At 47.8% G+C, this 17,273-nt stretch overlaps 1 protein-coding gene across 7 annotated transcripts in view; it reads right to left on the bottom strand.

Annotated features, from left to right (window-relative positions):
* Nucleotides 1-17,273, bottom strand: part of AHCYL2 (adenosylhomocysteinase like 2) — a 242,444-nt gene that overhangs the window by 76,351 nt on the left and 148,820 nt on the right. For 2 of the 7 annotated variants that reach the window (XM_045028172.1, XM_045028177.1), the window contains exon 1: nt 3,302-3,385. The exons of the other annotated variants lie outside the window; for them this stretch is intronic. In XM_045028172.1, the coding sequence (XP_044884107.1) occupies nt 3,302-3,358 (57 nt within the window). In that variant the 5' untranslated portion in view covers nt 3,359-3,385. Of the gene's footprint in view, nt 1-3,301; nt 3,386-17,273 lie in introns of those variants that run through there. 7 annotated transcript variants of the gene reach the window in all.

The raw sequence follows: 17,273 nt of genomic DNA, 5'->3' as shown, positions 1-17,273 counted from the left end.
ATCCCGTACTTGATTTTACAACTGCCCGAGGTCCCCAGCAGTACTTCTGATCCTGATCACATTGGGGTTAGAATCACATGAGCCACAACTGCATTTAAACGGGGGTTTTGCTAGCAGGATTCTTCTACCAAAAAGTTTCCCTTGGTTGGTGTGGACAGAGATTTGCTTAAGGCCAGTATTTAGACCAAGCTATAGATTACCTGAGAGGTTACCTACGATTAAGGCTACGATTTTGTCATGGAGGTTGCAGAAGTCCTGGAATCCATGACTTCCGGAGACCTCTGTGACTCCAGCTCGTGGTGGCTGGAAGCTGCAGGGTCCCCCTGCCGCACGTGGTGGCTGGTGGGGGGTACCCTACAGCTCCCAGATGCTGCAGACAGCGGGGGCCCCCGGAGCTCTGAGACATGGGAGGCTCCGAGCCGAGCAGCTCCCGGCCGCCAAGGGCAGCAGGGAAACCTGGAGCTCTGAGCCTCCCAGGTAGGGTGGAGGCCCCGGAGCTCCGAGCCGGAGCCACCGCAGCTGCCCAGCCTCTGCTGGTGGTGTGGGGACTCTGCAGCTCCCCATTTTGTCAAGGATATTTTTAGTAAAAGTCACAGACAGGTCACGGACTTCCATGAATATTCCGCGACACATCCATGACTTTTACTAAAAATATCCGTGACAAAATCTTAGCCTTATCTATGATACCATCTATGCACAATCCAGATCTCAGCTTCATTGAGGGTCACAGTAGTCCCCCAACATAGTTAACATTAGGTTCATTCTCCTCCATCACGTATTAACCCTATTCCTGTTTTGTTCTTCAGCCCTGTAAAACTTCAGATGTGTAGCACAATTCAGGAACACCTACACTACAAGACTGTTTTAAATCATGTCAGGAGATTGCTGTGTTGCAACTGATTCCTCCAATGCAGTGAAAGTTATAATGTATGTGGGACCTTAAGCTTGGTTGTTGTACAAACCAGTTTAAAATACAGCTTGGCTGACCCATGCAGAAGGGACTAAATGTAGGTTTAGTTAAAAATCAGTGCTTTATCCAACGTGGGAACCTAGGTTAGAACCTAGGTTAGAACAAGCGGCAAAGAGTTCTTGGCACCTTATAGACTAACAAATGTATTGGAGCATGAGCTTTCGTGGGTGAATACCCACTTCGTCGGATGCAGGTTAGAACAGTGATTCTTTGTAATCCTCGAACTCCCTGAATCTTAACACCCCACAACTCTGAGAGGGGTAGCAGGTTTGAAATAGAGATTCAAACCAACATGTGAATTTTGCAGTTCAGGACAATCTTTACTTATAGTATGTTTGGACCCATCCACATTGGCTTGGCAAACCATGTTACACCTGGGTTTAGCAGAGTTCAAACTGATTAAGCATGGCTGTTAAACACAACCACAAGCTCTTTGTAGATGGGACCTTGTAGCACAGACTTTTTAAAAACATTTTTTTTCCTGAAAAAATACATGTCCAGATCACAAAGAGAAACTGTTACAGCCCTGCTAGCAACCACCACATTTAAACTTATTTTTTGCTAGCACGGGTCAGATCCCAGTATGATTACTTTTGCCCTAAAGAGCTAGAAATTACGAATGACCAAACTAAAACCTAGTTCATAAACAGAAATCCCTGTTTGAAGGTATTTGAATCAGTATAAAATAGACACTTCTAAAGTGTCAAATGTTATGCAAAGTTGTATCAATGCTGACCTTCAAATGTATTAACAATTTCTTAATAGTGTGACATAAAATACAAGATAAGTTGGGGTAAAGTACAGTAGATAATTTCACTCTGTAGACCACCAGCAGGCCAGAGAAAGAAAATGACAGCTTCATAATTACTGTAAAACTTTTAGAGAGACTAATTAACGCTGAATTACTCCAGAGGACTAACAAAGTTCAAACCAAATCAGAACAGATTCTCTGAAAAGATATTTTTATATCTTTGAGTGTTTACATCAGACCGGTTCAAATACTATTTTTTACCACTGGCTATTTGCAAAGCTTGTTGCTGCAACACATTTTTAAGTTCCTACAGAAATCCAAATCTCTTGCTTTAGTGCCCTAAAACAAATCAAAGGCCTTCCTTAGGCTTTCTCTACACTGGTACCTGAACAACAAAACTTTTGTCAGAGGTGTTAAAAGAACACTCCCCCAGAAGACAAAAGTTTTGTTGATGAAAAGCACCAGTGTGAACAGCGCCTGCCAACAAAGCTACTGCCACTCGTTGGGGGTGGAAGTTTTTTGTCGGCAGAAAAGCTCTCTCCCGCTGACAAACAGCAGCAACACCGCGCGGCTTTTAGCGGCACGGCTGTAGCGGCACAGTCCTGTTGCTAAAAGGTGTGTAGTGCAGACACAGCCTAGGAAGAGCCAGTAAGAGTCAACTTTTCAAACAGAAAGACGTTAGGCTGTAAAACGTGAGTAGCAATCTGGGAAGGAGTAATAGCTCTTAATATGGCGCTCTTTTGCGCTGGGATGGCATAAGCATTTTTAAACCATGGTAGGTGCACAGACACTTTCTCTGGTGGAAGCTGTCCCCCAGACACAAGCTTTAACTGTTCAAGTGCTGGCTAGTTTTGAAAACAGAATCACTACGTTGTCAACCATTTCAAGAACTCCTCATGTCAAAGGAGCAAAGCAGAGAAAACGTTATTTCAGTTCTCACTGTGTTTCTGCTCCTGCCCTCTTACTGGCTGAGGTGAGGTTGAGCAGCACATGTTGCTCTGAGTATCAGTTGCCTGTTTTAAAATTAACATTAGGGAAGGTAACCCAGACATAAGCAACACAGATGCCATTTCAAAGACGGAGTCCTACTTAGTAATAAACATTAAGACTGCCAAAGAAAGAATAAAGAGTGTTTGCTATCCATATCTTGTTCTCAGAGTAGACAATGCAATGCACCCCAGAAGATTATTCTGCACTTCCAGTGGTTTTTCCTCCATGTATCTCAGATTGCTTTATAAACATCAAGTCCTTACACAATCCCCCTGTGAAATAGGAAAATAGTATCCCCATTCCATAGAGAGAGACTATTTCTAGTGCCACCTGACCTTTTACAGTTAGACTGGAGAATATATGTACAATGAAGAATAATCCTGCATTGGCAGGGAGATGGGACTACTGGATCTCGCCTGCCTCTGACTTTAATGATTCCCATTCCTGGTAAATGTTGTTATACTTGAGTACAATGCAGTAAAATTGCGGCTGGCATAAATCCACTTGACAAAGAGAAACTCTCTTTAGAAATACAATAGTGACTGATTTGCTGTGTAATAACTAAAATAATAAACTATACGTCAACTCACCATCCACTCTGGCATGTGGAAAGCAGAGGTACCTGCACTGCTGTCCCATTTCTCCATGGCTGAGACTTTTCAAGTTTGTTCTGTAGCAAAGAGAATTGCTATTTGGATGTGCAAAAAAAGATACGCACAGTGTACGCACACACTCAAACTCAAGAGCCAAGCTCCTAGCTTTTCAGGAGCTCACAATAGGCGTCAGTGGCTGCACTCCCTTCCAGCACAGGCCTTCTATTCAAATCAGTGTCCTTAGTCAAGTGCTCAGACAGAAGATAGGCAGTTCCACGGACAGATTCAATGCCTCGTTTCTGTTTGAAACCCTGGGCCAGATGACGCTCTCAAACACAGTTTCTCTTGTGACTACTTCATATTTTCAGCTGGGCACTGCATGATGCACAAGCCTCTCTCTACAGACTTTTAGCTCCAGTTGAGTGCAGAGTGCATGCCTGGCAACCTTGCTTTTGTGCGTATGATATCTATCAATGGCCTGCCTACGCCCCTAAGAATACGTCACCAAAAATGCTGATACCGTGATCAATAAGGATCAAGGTCAAGAATGCACTTCTATTTTTATAGCTACTTTTTGCACTGTATTGTAAACATGTGTCTCCTTGAATGTAGCTGGATACTTGATAGCATTAAAAGTTCATGTAACTCTGAACAAAATAGCATACGAGTGCCTCTAGCTGCTAAAAATGTACTCCTGGCAAACTAGCAAACCAGTGTATTTAAAATTAACCTCTAGGTGACACAATTTTGTGTAGAACTCAGTAAATATTGTCTTTAAAGAATATATCCATTTATCAGACTCAGAGAAAAGCTGTGGAGGGTATTCACTTGTTCACAGCTCCCTCTGCTGGGCAACATGCACACCCTTCCTTTTGGAACTACACCTCTACCCCGATAGAATGTGACCTGATATAACATGAATTCGGATATAATGCAGTAAAGCAGTGGGGAGCCCCGGGCCCTTTAAAGCGCCACCCAAGCCCCGCTGCTTTACCGTGTTATATCCGAATTCATGTGGAGCCCCGGGCCCTTTAAATCACCGCCCGAGCCCCGCTGCCAGAGCTCCAGTGGTGATTTAAAGGGCCCGGACCAAACCCGATATAATGCGGTCTCACTTATAAGGCGGTGAGATTTTTTGGCTCCCGAGGACCGCGTTACATCGGGGTAGAGGTGTAGTTGAAAAACAGGTATAAACATCTAGCTGAAATGAATGATTATAAAGTGTTCTCATATTCAAAAGAGTTATGGGGTCCAGTGTTTGTTGACTCCACATTAAACTTGCTCAGTTTACCAGTAAAATTATGGCTTTGTGAACTGCTAATGCTGCACACTCAGCCTGGGGGTTTCTAAATTAAGTTGGGTCTTTCCGGTTCACTCACTACCAACATTTAAGATTCTGCAATCAGAATTTAGTGAAGAATCTATCTGCAATGCACAAACCAGAAAAACATCCAGCTCATTATTCTGTAGCTGCCTTAGTTCTGCAGCACTAGCAGGAGTCAAAACTTTCATCATTACAGTCTGGAGAGCCATGTCTGACTACACACAAAACAAATCTGTTGGAATAAGGTGTCAAACCACAGCACATTCATATTTTACTTGTTACTGACTTTTTATAAAAGAGAAATTTCATATAGCAATGGCAGTCTGGACTAACTAACTAATCTTACAGAAGCTAATTTTCCGATTATAACCTCCAAATTCCACCCAAAAGAAACAGATCCCCCTGAAAATTTCCATGCCATTTCTCATTCAGAAAGATTTATTTCTGGGAAACTCCCCCAAAAAAGAGGTTTAAAGTTATATTGGTTGACTCTTTCTCCTCACTGAATTTTTGAACAATTTCCTAATTTTTTTTTGGCACATCATCTCCAGAATGGCTCAGCCTACAAACTTACAAATGTGTTTTGGCATTGCTGATAAATGTCTTTCAGTGTTTGAACACATTAGTATTCCAACAGCATACTTCCATAACAGAACAAAACAACAGGGCAATGTTAAAGTTGGATGGGAGCTGTAAATTGGAGATGGGGAGGTTAGTGAATGATTATATGGCAGTGGAAACCTGGCTGGATCTCTTTACTGTTCATATAGAGTTTAATGTGGATTTTTTTTTTTATTGGACAGGCGTAGAAATTTTGTAAGTAAAGTAATGGAGAGGGGGTGCCACCTTGACTCCACTGAAATACTTTCAAACTTAGCTCTTCTATAACAGTTTTTTGTTTGGAAATAATACTTTAAGACAACTCCACAGCACTCTGGCTTCTCTCTTTCTCAGAGATATTGCCAGCTTCCCCTGAATGCCCCTTAGAAGTACCATGCAAGAGTATGAATACAGCACATCATGCTTACTCATTCCTCTCTCTTCCATGTTGCCCTCATCAGAGGGTATCTGGCTTCTGAAAGCACCGTTCCTTCCAGAAAGTCATGCAATGATGAGGTTTGAATTGCAAAATTCACCTAAATGCCTAGGAGAGTGCCCTGTAAAAGACGGTTACTCACCATAGTAACTGTTGTTCTTCGAGATGTGTTGCTCCTATCCATTCCAGTTAGGTGTGCACGCCGCGCGTGCACGGCTCTTCGGAAGATTTTTACCCTAGCAACTCCGGTGGGCCGGCTGGGCGCCCCCTGGAGTGGCACCGCTATAGCGCAGGATATATACGCCAGCCGGCCCGTCCGCTCCTCAGTTCCTTCTTGCCGGCTACTCCGACAGTGGGGAAGGAGGGCGGGTCTGGAATGGATAGGAGCAACACATCTCGAAGAACAACAGTTACTACGGTGAGTAACCGTCTTTTCTTCTTCGAGTGATTGCTCCTATGCATTCCAGTTAGGTGATTCCCAAGCCTTACGTAGGCGGTGGGGTCGGAGTTAGATGTTGCAGAACGCAACCGCTAAGCCAGAGGCTGCAACAGCTCTGGACTCCCGGACCAATGAGGCAAAGGTGTGGACCGAGGACCAGGTAGGTGTACAACACATCCCCCGAAAGGGAATGCGAGCCAGGCAGCTGAGAAGCATGAGCCCTGGCGGAATGTGCAGCAAGGTGGCTCTATGGCACATGGGCCGAAACAGAAGAGGTGCAGATGCACAACGTCATTGAAGATGAAATCCTCTAGGAGGAGACAGGTATGCCCTTCGTCCGGTATGCCCTTCGTCCGGTATGCCGGTACGATGAAGGTTGTGGGGGCGTTACGAGAGGGCTCTGTCCGCTAGATATAGATTGCGGACGCCCTGCAGATGTCGAAGGAGGGCAACCGTTGCTCTCCTTGCACAGAGAGTGGCTTCGGAAAGAAGACCGGAAGGAAGATATCCTGGTGGATATAAAAGGCCGACACCTCCTTGGGGAGGCAGGTCGGACGTGGTAATAACTGCCCTTGTCCTTGAGGAACACAGTATCCCTTGGGCCTATTGTGAGAGTCTGAAGCTTGGAGACTCGTGTGGCCGCAGGAAAGACTACAGGAAACTGCCTTGCAGGACAGTTATATCAATGAGCATGTTGACATTGGCTCGAATAGGGCAGTCATAAAACTGGGTAGAACCATATTGAAGAGCCAGGTTTATGGCGGGGCCCCACTTGGGGGGGGGTGCATAAACGCTCCAAGCCCTGAGGAACCAGATGGAACGGAGCGGGATCTCGGCGGGAGAAACCTTGCGCGTTTCGGAGCAGCATGAGAAACGCTTCCACTCGGCCAGATACTTTAATCGAATGGACGAATTTTCTACCACCCCGGAGAATCCCGTAGAACCGAGGCCGAACAACGTAACTCGGATCGGTTTAGCCACGCAGGAGTCCTGCTGTGAGGTGCAGGGATTACAAGACCGGGTGGTGAAGGTTGGCATGATTCCGCGTCATGGGGTCTGTGCCAAGAGGGTTGCTACCGAGAGGTGTAGCAACATGGTGTGCCAGTGCTGCCCAGGTTACACTGGAGCGAACCCGATCAGGGGCGCTCTGTCCCTGCGGAGTTTGAGCAGGACCTTGTGAACCAGCGGGGACAGTGGACAGCGTACGGCAGATGGCTGATCCATGGCCTTAGGAAAATCCTCCAAGACCGAGCCTGGGGAGAGGCCTTGGAACGAGGAGAATTTCTCTCCCTCTTTCCGTTCTCGCGAAAGCGAGGAGGGCTATGCGGGGGAAGACCCACTTCTGGAAAACAGAATAGATAAAGACGGGAGGAAACCACCACTTGTGAGACAGGAAGGATCTGCTGAGACGATCCGCCAGCTGAATCGCCTGGTACACAAGGCAGACTGCTCTCAGATCTCGGACATTGATGTGTAAGGCCAGCTCTTCCGCTGACCGAAGGCCGTGAGTGCGAAACTACACCAGGTGCGCACCCAGCCGAGAGATGAGCTGTCTGTCACGAGGGACCCCGAGGGGTGAGTGAAACAGCATCCCCGGATACACCGGGGAGGACGCCGACTCCCGGTCGAGGGAGCCTAGGCTGCTCGGGGGAAACGAGACGACCACGAGTATGCCATCTCTGCCCGGGTGGCACCCCCAGGTGAGCCACGATTGAAGTGAACAGAGGCAAAGCCTGATATGTTTAGTTGCAAACGTGTAGACAGCCATGTGACTCAGGAAACCGAGGCAAGAGCGAGCCCAAGTTGGCGGGAAGGTCCGTAGACCTTGTACAATTGTTACCCTCGCCTGAAACCAAGGCTGAGGAAAGCAGGCTCTGGCGAGTCTGGAGTCCAGGACGGCCCCAATGAATTCCCTTCCCTATATGGGAATCAGAGTGGATTTTACTATTGATCATCAGGCCTAGACACAGGAAAAGGTTCGTGTCGATGCCCACATGACTGGTACTTTGGGCCTGGGGGTTCTTCGAATGAGCCACTCATCTAGACACGGAGAACATGTATCAGACGGTGGCGAAGAAAGGCAGCGATTACAGCCATGCACCTTGAATACCCCTGGGCTGTATAGAGGCCAACCGGGAGGGCCGTATACTGGGAATAACGATGGTAGGCCCCAAACCGAGGGTACCTTCTGTGTAGAAGAGAAATGGCAACATGAAAAACACGCGCCCTTCATATCGAGGGCGGCGTACCAGTCTCCGGGATCCCAGGATGGGATGACAGTCGCCCTGGGTACCATGCGGAACTCATCTGCATCGTGACTTGTTGAGTTCCTGCAGGCCTAGGATAGGTCTGAGACCTCCCTTCGCTTAGGGGAATAGGTTTCGCCCTTAGGTACCTCCTGTATAGCTCCGATGAGGAGGAGCTTCCGCACCTCTTGCCAGAGGAATCGCTCGTGAGAGGGGTCCTTAGGAGGGGCGAGGATGGGTAGGCTTTTGCCCCATTGGTGGTCAGAAGGACCCTAATTCTGGCTCCTTTGGGGTGCGGATTGATGGCCACGACCGTGTAAGCCACGCCCGCTGGCCATGTCCTGACCTTGTCAAGGCGCAGGGTAAGAGCGGAGGTTGGGGACGGAAGCGTCGGCGCTGAATTACCGGCGTGTGCATGCCGAGAGAGAGAGAGAGCAAAGTGACCCTGCTGCCCTTTAGGTTCTGCAGCCTAGGGCCAGTGTTGTCAGAGAACAGGCCTGTGCCACTGAAGGGCAAGATCTGTATAGCGTGCCGCAGCTGCGAGGGAAGGCTCGATAACTGGAGTCCTGAAACGCGCCGCGTGGCAACACCCGAGGCCAGAGTCATGGCAGCGGAGTCAGCTGCGTCCAACGAGGCCTGGAGGGAAGCTCTCTCCAGCTCCGTCCTTTGCTGCAGGAGGGCATCGAACTCTTGACGGGAGTTCCGAAGAACCGACTCTGTAAATTTGCCCACCGCCACCCACAGTAGCGGATAAGCAGGGCTTGCTGGTTCGCTACACGAAGTTGCAGGGCCCCCTCCGGGTACATCTTATGGCCCAGTAAGACCACACGCCCAGCCTCTTTGGATTTAGAGGCTGGTCGCATTTCGATTAGAGGAGGGCCGGAGGGGTATGTTCCTGCCCCCGCCTCATCTGGGGAGGAGGAAGAAGAAAGGCCCGGGACAAGCGGGTCCTGTGTGGGCTCGAGCTCCTGGACGACCTCCTGATCTGGTGGGATCTGGGAGCCCGGTGCCAAACCGGGGGTTGCTCTGTACCGGTCAGACGGGGACGACTAATTGTCACCTCTGGCACCCAGAGCTCGGAGGGAACGGAGCGAGATGGGATCACCGGTATGCCTCTAGCGTGGTAGTACACCCACGGCGTCCAGAATGACCACTGATAGGTCTCCTGGAAGACTCTGGAGGTCACATCGGAAAACAGAGTGCTACGCATATGAAGTGTCCGCACGGGACGACACTGATGCGTGGCTGGATGGCCCTGGAGGAGCTGAAAGCTCTTGGTAGAGTCTCCGTCTGTAACTGACGTCGCTCGATGCGGCACCGGGGATCGGTACCGGTAGACAGACTGGTACCGAGAACGGGACCTGCCACTGAAGCTGTGCCGGGCGGTCGACCGAGGGCGGTGCCTGAGGCTTGATCGGAGCTGAGTGTCCCGGACCGGCGAACGGGATGCTGACCGGTGCCGCGAGCACTACTGGTACCAACAGGGAGAACGGCGCCGAGACCTAGATCGGTGACAGGACCGAGAACATCTGCGGAACCGCGACCCTGAACGGTGCCGCTGTGCGGTGCCGAGGTAGGGTGGTCTGATCAAGGCAGGCTTGCCCATCGACTATGTAACCCCCACCGGCGGTGCCGGGGGTTGAGGCAGCGTAGATGCTGTCGTTGCAATCAGCCCCCTCGCCGTGGACACTGTCTCCGGCGTGGAGGGAATAGTGAGCTCGACCATAGCTGGCACCCCGGATGCAGCTTCATAGTGAGCTCGACCACGGTCCATACCGGGGAGTGTTCCAGCACCGGACTCGACGGCTTTTGCCTGGCCGGAGTTAATGGTGCGGACATTGACGGTGCCGCGGCAGACATCGGTGCCGGGCGATCCCACTGAACATAGCGCTCGGCTGCGAAGCAGGCGGCTCGGACGCAGCTTCCTAGCGAGCTCGACCACGGTCCGTACCGGGGAGCTTACCAGCACCGGACTCGACGGCTCTTGCCTGGCCGGAGCTAACAGTGTGGATACTGTCGGTGCCGTGGCAGACATCGGTGCCGGGCGATCCGACTGTACATCGCGCTCGACTGCGGAGCAGGCGGCCCGGACGCAGCTTCTGGGCGAGCTCAACCACGGTGCGTACCGGGGAGCTTTCCGGCACCTGACTTGACGGCTCTTGCCTGGCCGGAGTTAACGGTGCGGATATTGTCGGTGCCGCGGCCGACATCGGTTCCGGGCGATCCGACGGAGCATAGCGCTCGGCTGCGGAGCAGGCGGCTCGGACGCAGCTTCATAGCGAGCTCGACCACGGTCCATACCGGGGAGCTTTCCAGCACCGGACTCGACAGCTCTTGCCTGGCCGGAGTGAAAGGTGCGGATATTGTCGGTGCCACGGCAGACATCGGTGCCGGGCGATCCCACTGAACATAGCGCTCGGCTGCGGAGCAGGCGGCTCGGACGCAGCTTCCTAGCGAGCTCGACCACGGTCCGTACCGGGGAGCTTTCGGTGCCGTGGCAGACATCGGTGCCGGGCGATCCGACTGAGCATAGCGCTCGGCTGCGGAGCAGGCGGCTCGGACGCAGCTTCCGGGCGAGCTCGACCACGGTGCGTACCGGGGAGCTTTCCAGCACCGGACTCGACGGCTCTTGCCTGGCCGGAGTAACTCTTCATCCTCCAGGAGAGGGGTCCATGCCGAGGGTACGTCGGAGTCAGTGACGGTGGTGCCAGGAGGCCTTGGCGGCACCGGCGGTCCGGTGCCGAGGGAGCGCGCCGTGAAAACTAACTAGCGCTCGGTGCCGAGAGCGGAGGAGCAAGAGCTGCCTCCCTCAGGAGCTGTTTAAAACGAAAGCCCCGCTCCCCTTTGTTCACGGATTAAGGGCCTCACAAATGCGGCACTTATCTGTGAGGTAAGATCCCTCGAGGCACTTAGGAGAAGATCTCTTGTCGGCAGCGGCGTGTGGCCGGCCGAGCATTAGAACACGCTGTGGACCGGGCATCGGACCCGGCCCCGGGTGAGGGGAAGGGGATAAACCCCAACCCCTGTAAAATAAATACACTATACTATTCTACAAACAAACAGAGTTAACTACAACTATAAACAGAACGAGAGAAAACTACGAGTAGCTAGGGAAGTGGAGGTCAAGCTGAGCTGTGCTCCACTGTTCCAACGGCCGTCACGGGTGGAAAGAAGGAACTGAGGAGCGGACGGGCCGGCTGGGGTATATATCCTGCGCTATAGCGGCGCCACTCCAGGGGGCGCCCAGCCGGCCCGCCGGAGTTGCTAGGGTAAAAATCTTCCGAAGAGCCGTGCATGCACGGCGCGCACACCTAACTGGAATGCATAGGAGCAATCACTCGAAGAAGAATCTACAGTTGTTTTCCTCTCCTATCCTTCTAGTGTATCAACAATTTTGAATGCCAAAGTTTTGGAGTTGCCAGGTACTAGCTGAGACAGGGTCATCTGAGGCTAGGGGATAAAACTGAAACCCAAGCAGAGCATCTAGTATGTTTTGGACAAAGAGTTATAATGAAATAGGGACAAATTCAATGCTGGGGTAAGCATATAAAACTCCACGGAAGTGAATGTAATCCTAATATGTCAGTGGTGAATCTGGCCCATAGACTAGATCAAGGGTTGGCAACCTTTCAGCAGTGGTGTGTCGAGTCTTCATTTATTCATTCTAATTTAAGGTTTCCCGTGCCAGTAATAAATTTGAACGTTTTTAGAAGGTCTCTTAATATATAACTAAACTAGTGTTGTATGTAAAGGAAATAAGGTTTTTAAAATGTTTAAGAAGCTTCATTTAAAATGAAATTAAAATGCAGAGCCCCCCAGACGGGTGGCCAGGACCCAGGCAGTGTGAGTGCCACTGAAAATCAGCTCACTCTCCGCCTTTGGCACGTGTGCCATAGGTTGCCTACCCCTGAACTAGATTGATTTGTTATATTGAAAACTTTTCACCTTTTGAGTTGAAAAAGTGATCTCCATTAGGCAATAATACCCTCACGTTTCAAGGCATTATGTATATCCTCATCCCCAGCAATCAAGAGATCCACAGTCCAAATCTCAATGTTAGCCATCACCCTTCCTTTAGGCATCCACTAGCCCAGCTTGCTGCTGTACGTCAGAGTGTGTGTTGATTCTAGCACCTTACTATGGGATTTTAAGAGTCACAGATTTCAAGGCCAGAAGCATTGTGATCAACTAGTCTAACCTCCTGTGTAACACAGGCCACAGAACTTCCCCAAAATAATTCCTAGAAGATATCTACTTAATCATTTCCCTATCACTGCAGGCATAGGCGCCAACTCCCCATGGGGAAAAATCAGCAGGGGCTCCGCAGCCACGCACTAAGCCAGGAGAAGCCTGTCATCTCTCATTCTCCAGAGTGAGCTGGTCAAAGAAAGAATACTTTATGCTACTGAAAAATTCATTCATAAAAAAATTATCCCAATAGGATATTTAGCAAGTTTATACTTGGTTAGTTAAAGTCTTCCAGTTATTAGGCCACCTCAACTGCTAGAACAGGGCCTCATCCTCCCTGATTGACCTAACCTCGTTATATCTAGCTTCCTTCTTGCTTGCATATATATACTTGCCCCTGGAAATTTCCACTACTTGCATCCGACGAAGTGGGCATTCACCCACGAAAGCTCATGCTCCAAAACGTCTGTTAGTCTATAAGGTGCCACAGGATTCTTTACTGCTTTTCCAGTTATTAGTGTTCTAGCAGATGGTGCTGTCTCCCTTACCTCTCAGTATTATGCATTAACCAGAATAATATATAATACTTTGTACTAGTATTGCATCCCTCACTGGAGAATTCAAACCACTTTACACCGAGGTAGGTAAAATATATTCCCATTTTACAGACTGGTGCTCTATACCTCCATTTTCCTGTGACTTGCCCAAGAACACACAGCTCATCACTAAGAGAATGAGAGTCAAGAGACCAGGCTTCTTTTCCCCTACTCTCCAGCTCCAGCCAATAGTCACTGCTACTTCCTTGCCCCACCATCACTATTCAAAACCAGAGCGTGCATCCTCAGCATTAGAGCTTTGATTTGGGAAGTGATTCTCTGCAGATTCCACTGCATTGTGGTCTTTACCCAGAGACTTTCAAAAGAATTCCATGAGGTCATATTTATTATTTTGTATAAAAATAACCGCTACCTCTTACCTCACCAGTTAAACTGTCTTTTGAATAGTTTATAACCAAGAACTGTGACATCCCATTGATTTTTCTCATATACCCTTTTATCATAAACATTAGTTATACAAAAAGAACTTCTTCCAGTGCGAGGCATTACAGCTGACTCAATTTAGATTTTAAAGCTCCTTGTCCTGACAGAATCACCAGCAGTTTGAGAGATGAGAAAGTCTGCCGAAGAGATAGCATTTTACTTAAAGGAACACACTCATCTTGAAAACTACATTTGTTTGAAAATGTACATACACTCAGTCAGTTGCAATATCTATGACATTTGCTGTGTGCCCTTGGACAAGATGGCTAGCCCTTCTGTGCCTCAGTTTCCCAAACTGTAAAATAGGCATAAGACTTATGTACCTTTTTAAAGCACTTTGAAATTCTCAGATGAAAGGCACTCTACGAATTCAGTCTTACTACTATTTATTAACTGCCTTAGCATTAACAAACCACCAGTGTCCAATGCTTCGAGCCCTGCCAATACTTGCAGCTATTTCTCAAACTAATGCACTCTGATTAGCCTTCAAAAGATTTAATTGGAAACTGATAATTGATTGCGCCTCTCAAACAGTTAAAAAAAAAAAAAAAAAGCATCCGTTGAAAAGTTTTAAAAGAAATTAATTTTTAAAAGTCACTTGCGGGCTGACAATGTATTAGTAACTCTAGTAAGAAAGTCAGTATTATTCCACTGTGTTCAACAAACTAATGAAATATTAATTAAAATAATTCTGAATCTGCTGCAAATTTTGACTTCTGCAATAATTATAGTTTGAATCATTAGTATATGGTGTTTGTTTTTATATATTCTTGTACTCACAGAAAATATAACTCACATAAAATCACCATACTTGGAAAATACTTCCAATATCAGATGAAATCAAATGGATTACTTCCAAGCCTTGTTAGGCTAAGATCTTTGTGCCAGGAACTTTATCTTCATATCTGTCTGTAAAGCACACAGAACACATTTTAAGCTAAATAAAAATAGTTCTACTACTACTTTCTTGCATGCCGGACCTACTAAACTTGCATTGCTTCCTATACTCTTGTTTTAGCCAAGGAAAGGCATCCCATGAAAGGAAGAGGCAGATAATGTATCCTGGTCCCCTAAATATCCTAAAGAAATTCACACCCTCAAGTCTATAAGAAATGAACTGGTCTTAGTCCAGTTCCTACTGCAACATATCATAAATGGCCAACATAAAATAGGTACCATCTTAGACAGCCTGAACCAGCAGTTCAGTATGCTAGTAAAACTCCCACTGACTTCAAGTTTTATCTGTTTAATGTACTGCAGGAGCCCACAGAATAACAGAATGAGTAAGAATTCTCCATGTTCCTCTTGCCCCTAGGTCAAGGATAAGGCATTAAAAAGAAACTTGCCCTGTTATAGAACTATTCTGTGGACAGAGCTCCAGCATCCAGGTCTCTTAATTTAGCATCTTTCATGAGCAGAGGGGGTGAAATTCACCCCTGTGCAGAGCCCTAAAGTGCACAAGAAACATCACTTTCTTTGTCACTCTGATAATCAGAAAGATGCTGAACCATATTCAATAAACAGCCCCCTCAGTGAAGTGAGCTTTGGACTAGCAGACCAGCTGAAGGCTTTAAAAACATGTGGTAAACAAAATTTAAACAGAGGTGAAATGCTCACTGGGATGGATACCCAAGAATAGGCTTTCACAGAATATCAGGGTTGGGAGGGACCTCAGGAGGTCATCTAGTCCAACTCCCTGCTCAAAGCAGGACCAATCCCCAACTAAATCATCCCAGCTAGGGCTTTCTCAAGCCTGACCTTAAAAACCTCTAAGCAAGGAGATTGCACCACCCATTCCAGTGCTTCACCGCCCTCCTAGTGAAATAGTGTTTCCTAATATCCAACCTAAACCTCCCCCACTGCAACTTGAGACCATTACTCCTTGTTCTGTCATCTGCCACCACTGAGAACAGTCTAGATCGGCGTAGGCAACCTGCGGCACGCAAGCTGATTTTCAGTGGCACTCACACTGCCCTGGTCCTGGCCACCGATCCAGGGGGCTCTGCATTTTAATTTAATTTTAAAGGAAGCTTCTTAAACATTTTAAAATCCTTATTTACTTTACATCCAACAACAGTTTGGTTATATATTATAGACTTATAGAAAGAGACCTTCTAAAAATGTTCAAATGTATGACTGGCACGGGAAACCTTAAATTAGAGTGAATAAATGAAGACAGCACAGCACTTCTGAAAGGTTGCTGACCCCTGGTCTAGATCCATCCTCTTTGGAACCCCCCCGTTCAGGTACTTGAAAGTAGCTATCAAATCCCCCCTAGTAGTGACAAGTCTGAGAGAGGAGAGGAAAAGTGGTTCCAAAGCCTTATGTAAATAGAGCTTTAAAGTCTGCTAAACGCTTTCCCTGAAACCATAAAGGAAGACACTGCCTGAAAAATTAGAAATATTAAGAGGAATCTGCTGGAGCTCATAGAAATACTTGGTTCTACAGAATAACGGCTCCAATCTCTGTTGAAAACTTGAATAAAACTTAATGACAGACACAGAGTCTCTGCAGCAGAACAGCCAAACAAGGCAAGCCTCAGTAAGAGATGTTTGGCAATTAAACAAGAAGGAAGTTTAATGTGAGAAGACAAGCAGAGAAAATGCTACACAGACACTAGGGGGTGCTGAGAGTCTGCACAACAAACAACATTTATTCCTTATTTAATACATTCAGCTTGATGGTTGCAAAAAAATTTCCAGTCCACACCTTTCTGTGGGAACTCTGAAAAGATAAATAACAACAATAATAATAATTTTAGACTGGAGCTTTCAGGTTTACATAACTTTGTTTCCAAGCATTCAAATCAAATGTCTCACAGAAGAGGTTCTCAGCCTTTTTCTTTCTGAGCCCCCACCAACTTGCTATAAAAACTCCACATCCCACCTGAGCCACAACCAATATTTTTCTGCAGATAAAAGCCAGGGCTGGCGTTAGGGGGTAGCAAGCCGAGCAATTGCCTGGGGCCCCATGTCACAGGGGTCTCTGCAAAGCTACATTGCTCAGGCTTCAGCTTCAGCCCCGGGTGGCGGGGCTCAGGGCCATAGGCCTCAGCCCCATGCTGCAGTGGAGCTTCAGCTTTCTACCCTGGGCCCCAGCAAGTCTGATGCTGGCCCTGCTTGGCAGCCCCCCTGAAACCTGCTCACAGCCCCCCAGGAGGCCCTGGACGAGAACCACTGTCTTACAACATACAGCTCCACTTGGAGACATTTGTTGTTATGAACAGCACTGCTTTAATGAGCAAAAGGAGAAAAAATAATGGCTCCCTCAAAAGAAGGCCGTTACTCTGGTGCCAATGTACAAAATGAAACAGGAGTGGGAAACTTAGGACCCACTGTGCCAACTTTAGAAGGAGTCTGCATTATTTCTACCCAACAGAGGAGATCCCAGGAAAGAGTACTTTAAATGCTCAAATGCACACATTGCTTGCCCACCTGTCTGAGCAAGGTATTTGCTGTTAAACTGACTGGAACCCTATTACACATTTAGTTTTAAGTAAATACTTTCAATGTTTGTAAACTAATGATCTCCATGTACGCCATGCCAGTGCCAAGCTCTCTTGAACATTATGGGTGAGGGCCTAGCTCAGAGAGCAACTTTCTTTAGGTGGGAAGCCTGAATTGCAACACTTTTCACAGAAAGTCCCACTTTACTCACCCTGCTAATGGTGAGTTTGAGAGGCTATGTAAGACATGT

The sequence above is a fragment of the Mauremys mutica genome, chromosome 1 (assembly GCF_020497125.1).
Source record: "Mauremys mutica isolate MM-2020 ecotype Southern chromosome 1, ASM2049712v1, whole genome shotgun sequence".
Classification (NCBI taxonomy): Eukaryota; Metazoa; Chordata; order Testudines; family Geoemydidae; genus Mauremys; species Mauremys mutica.
This window is presented reverse-complemented; position numbering and strand designations above follow the sequence as displayed.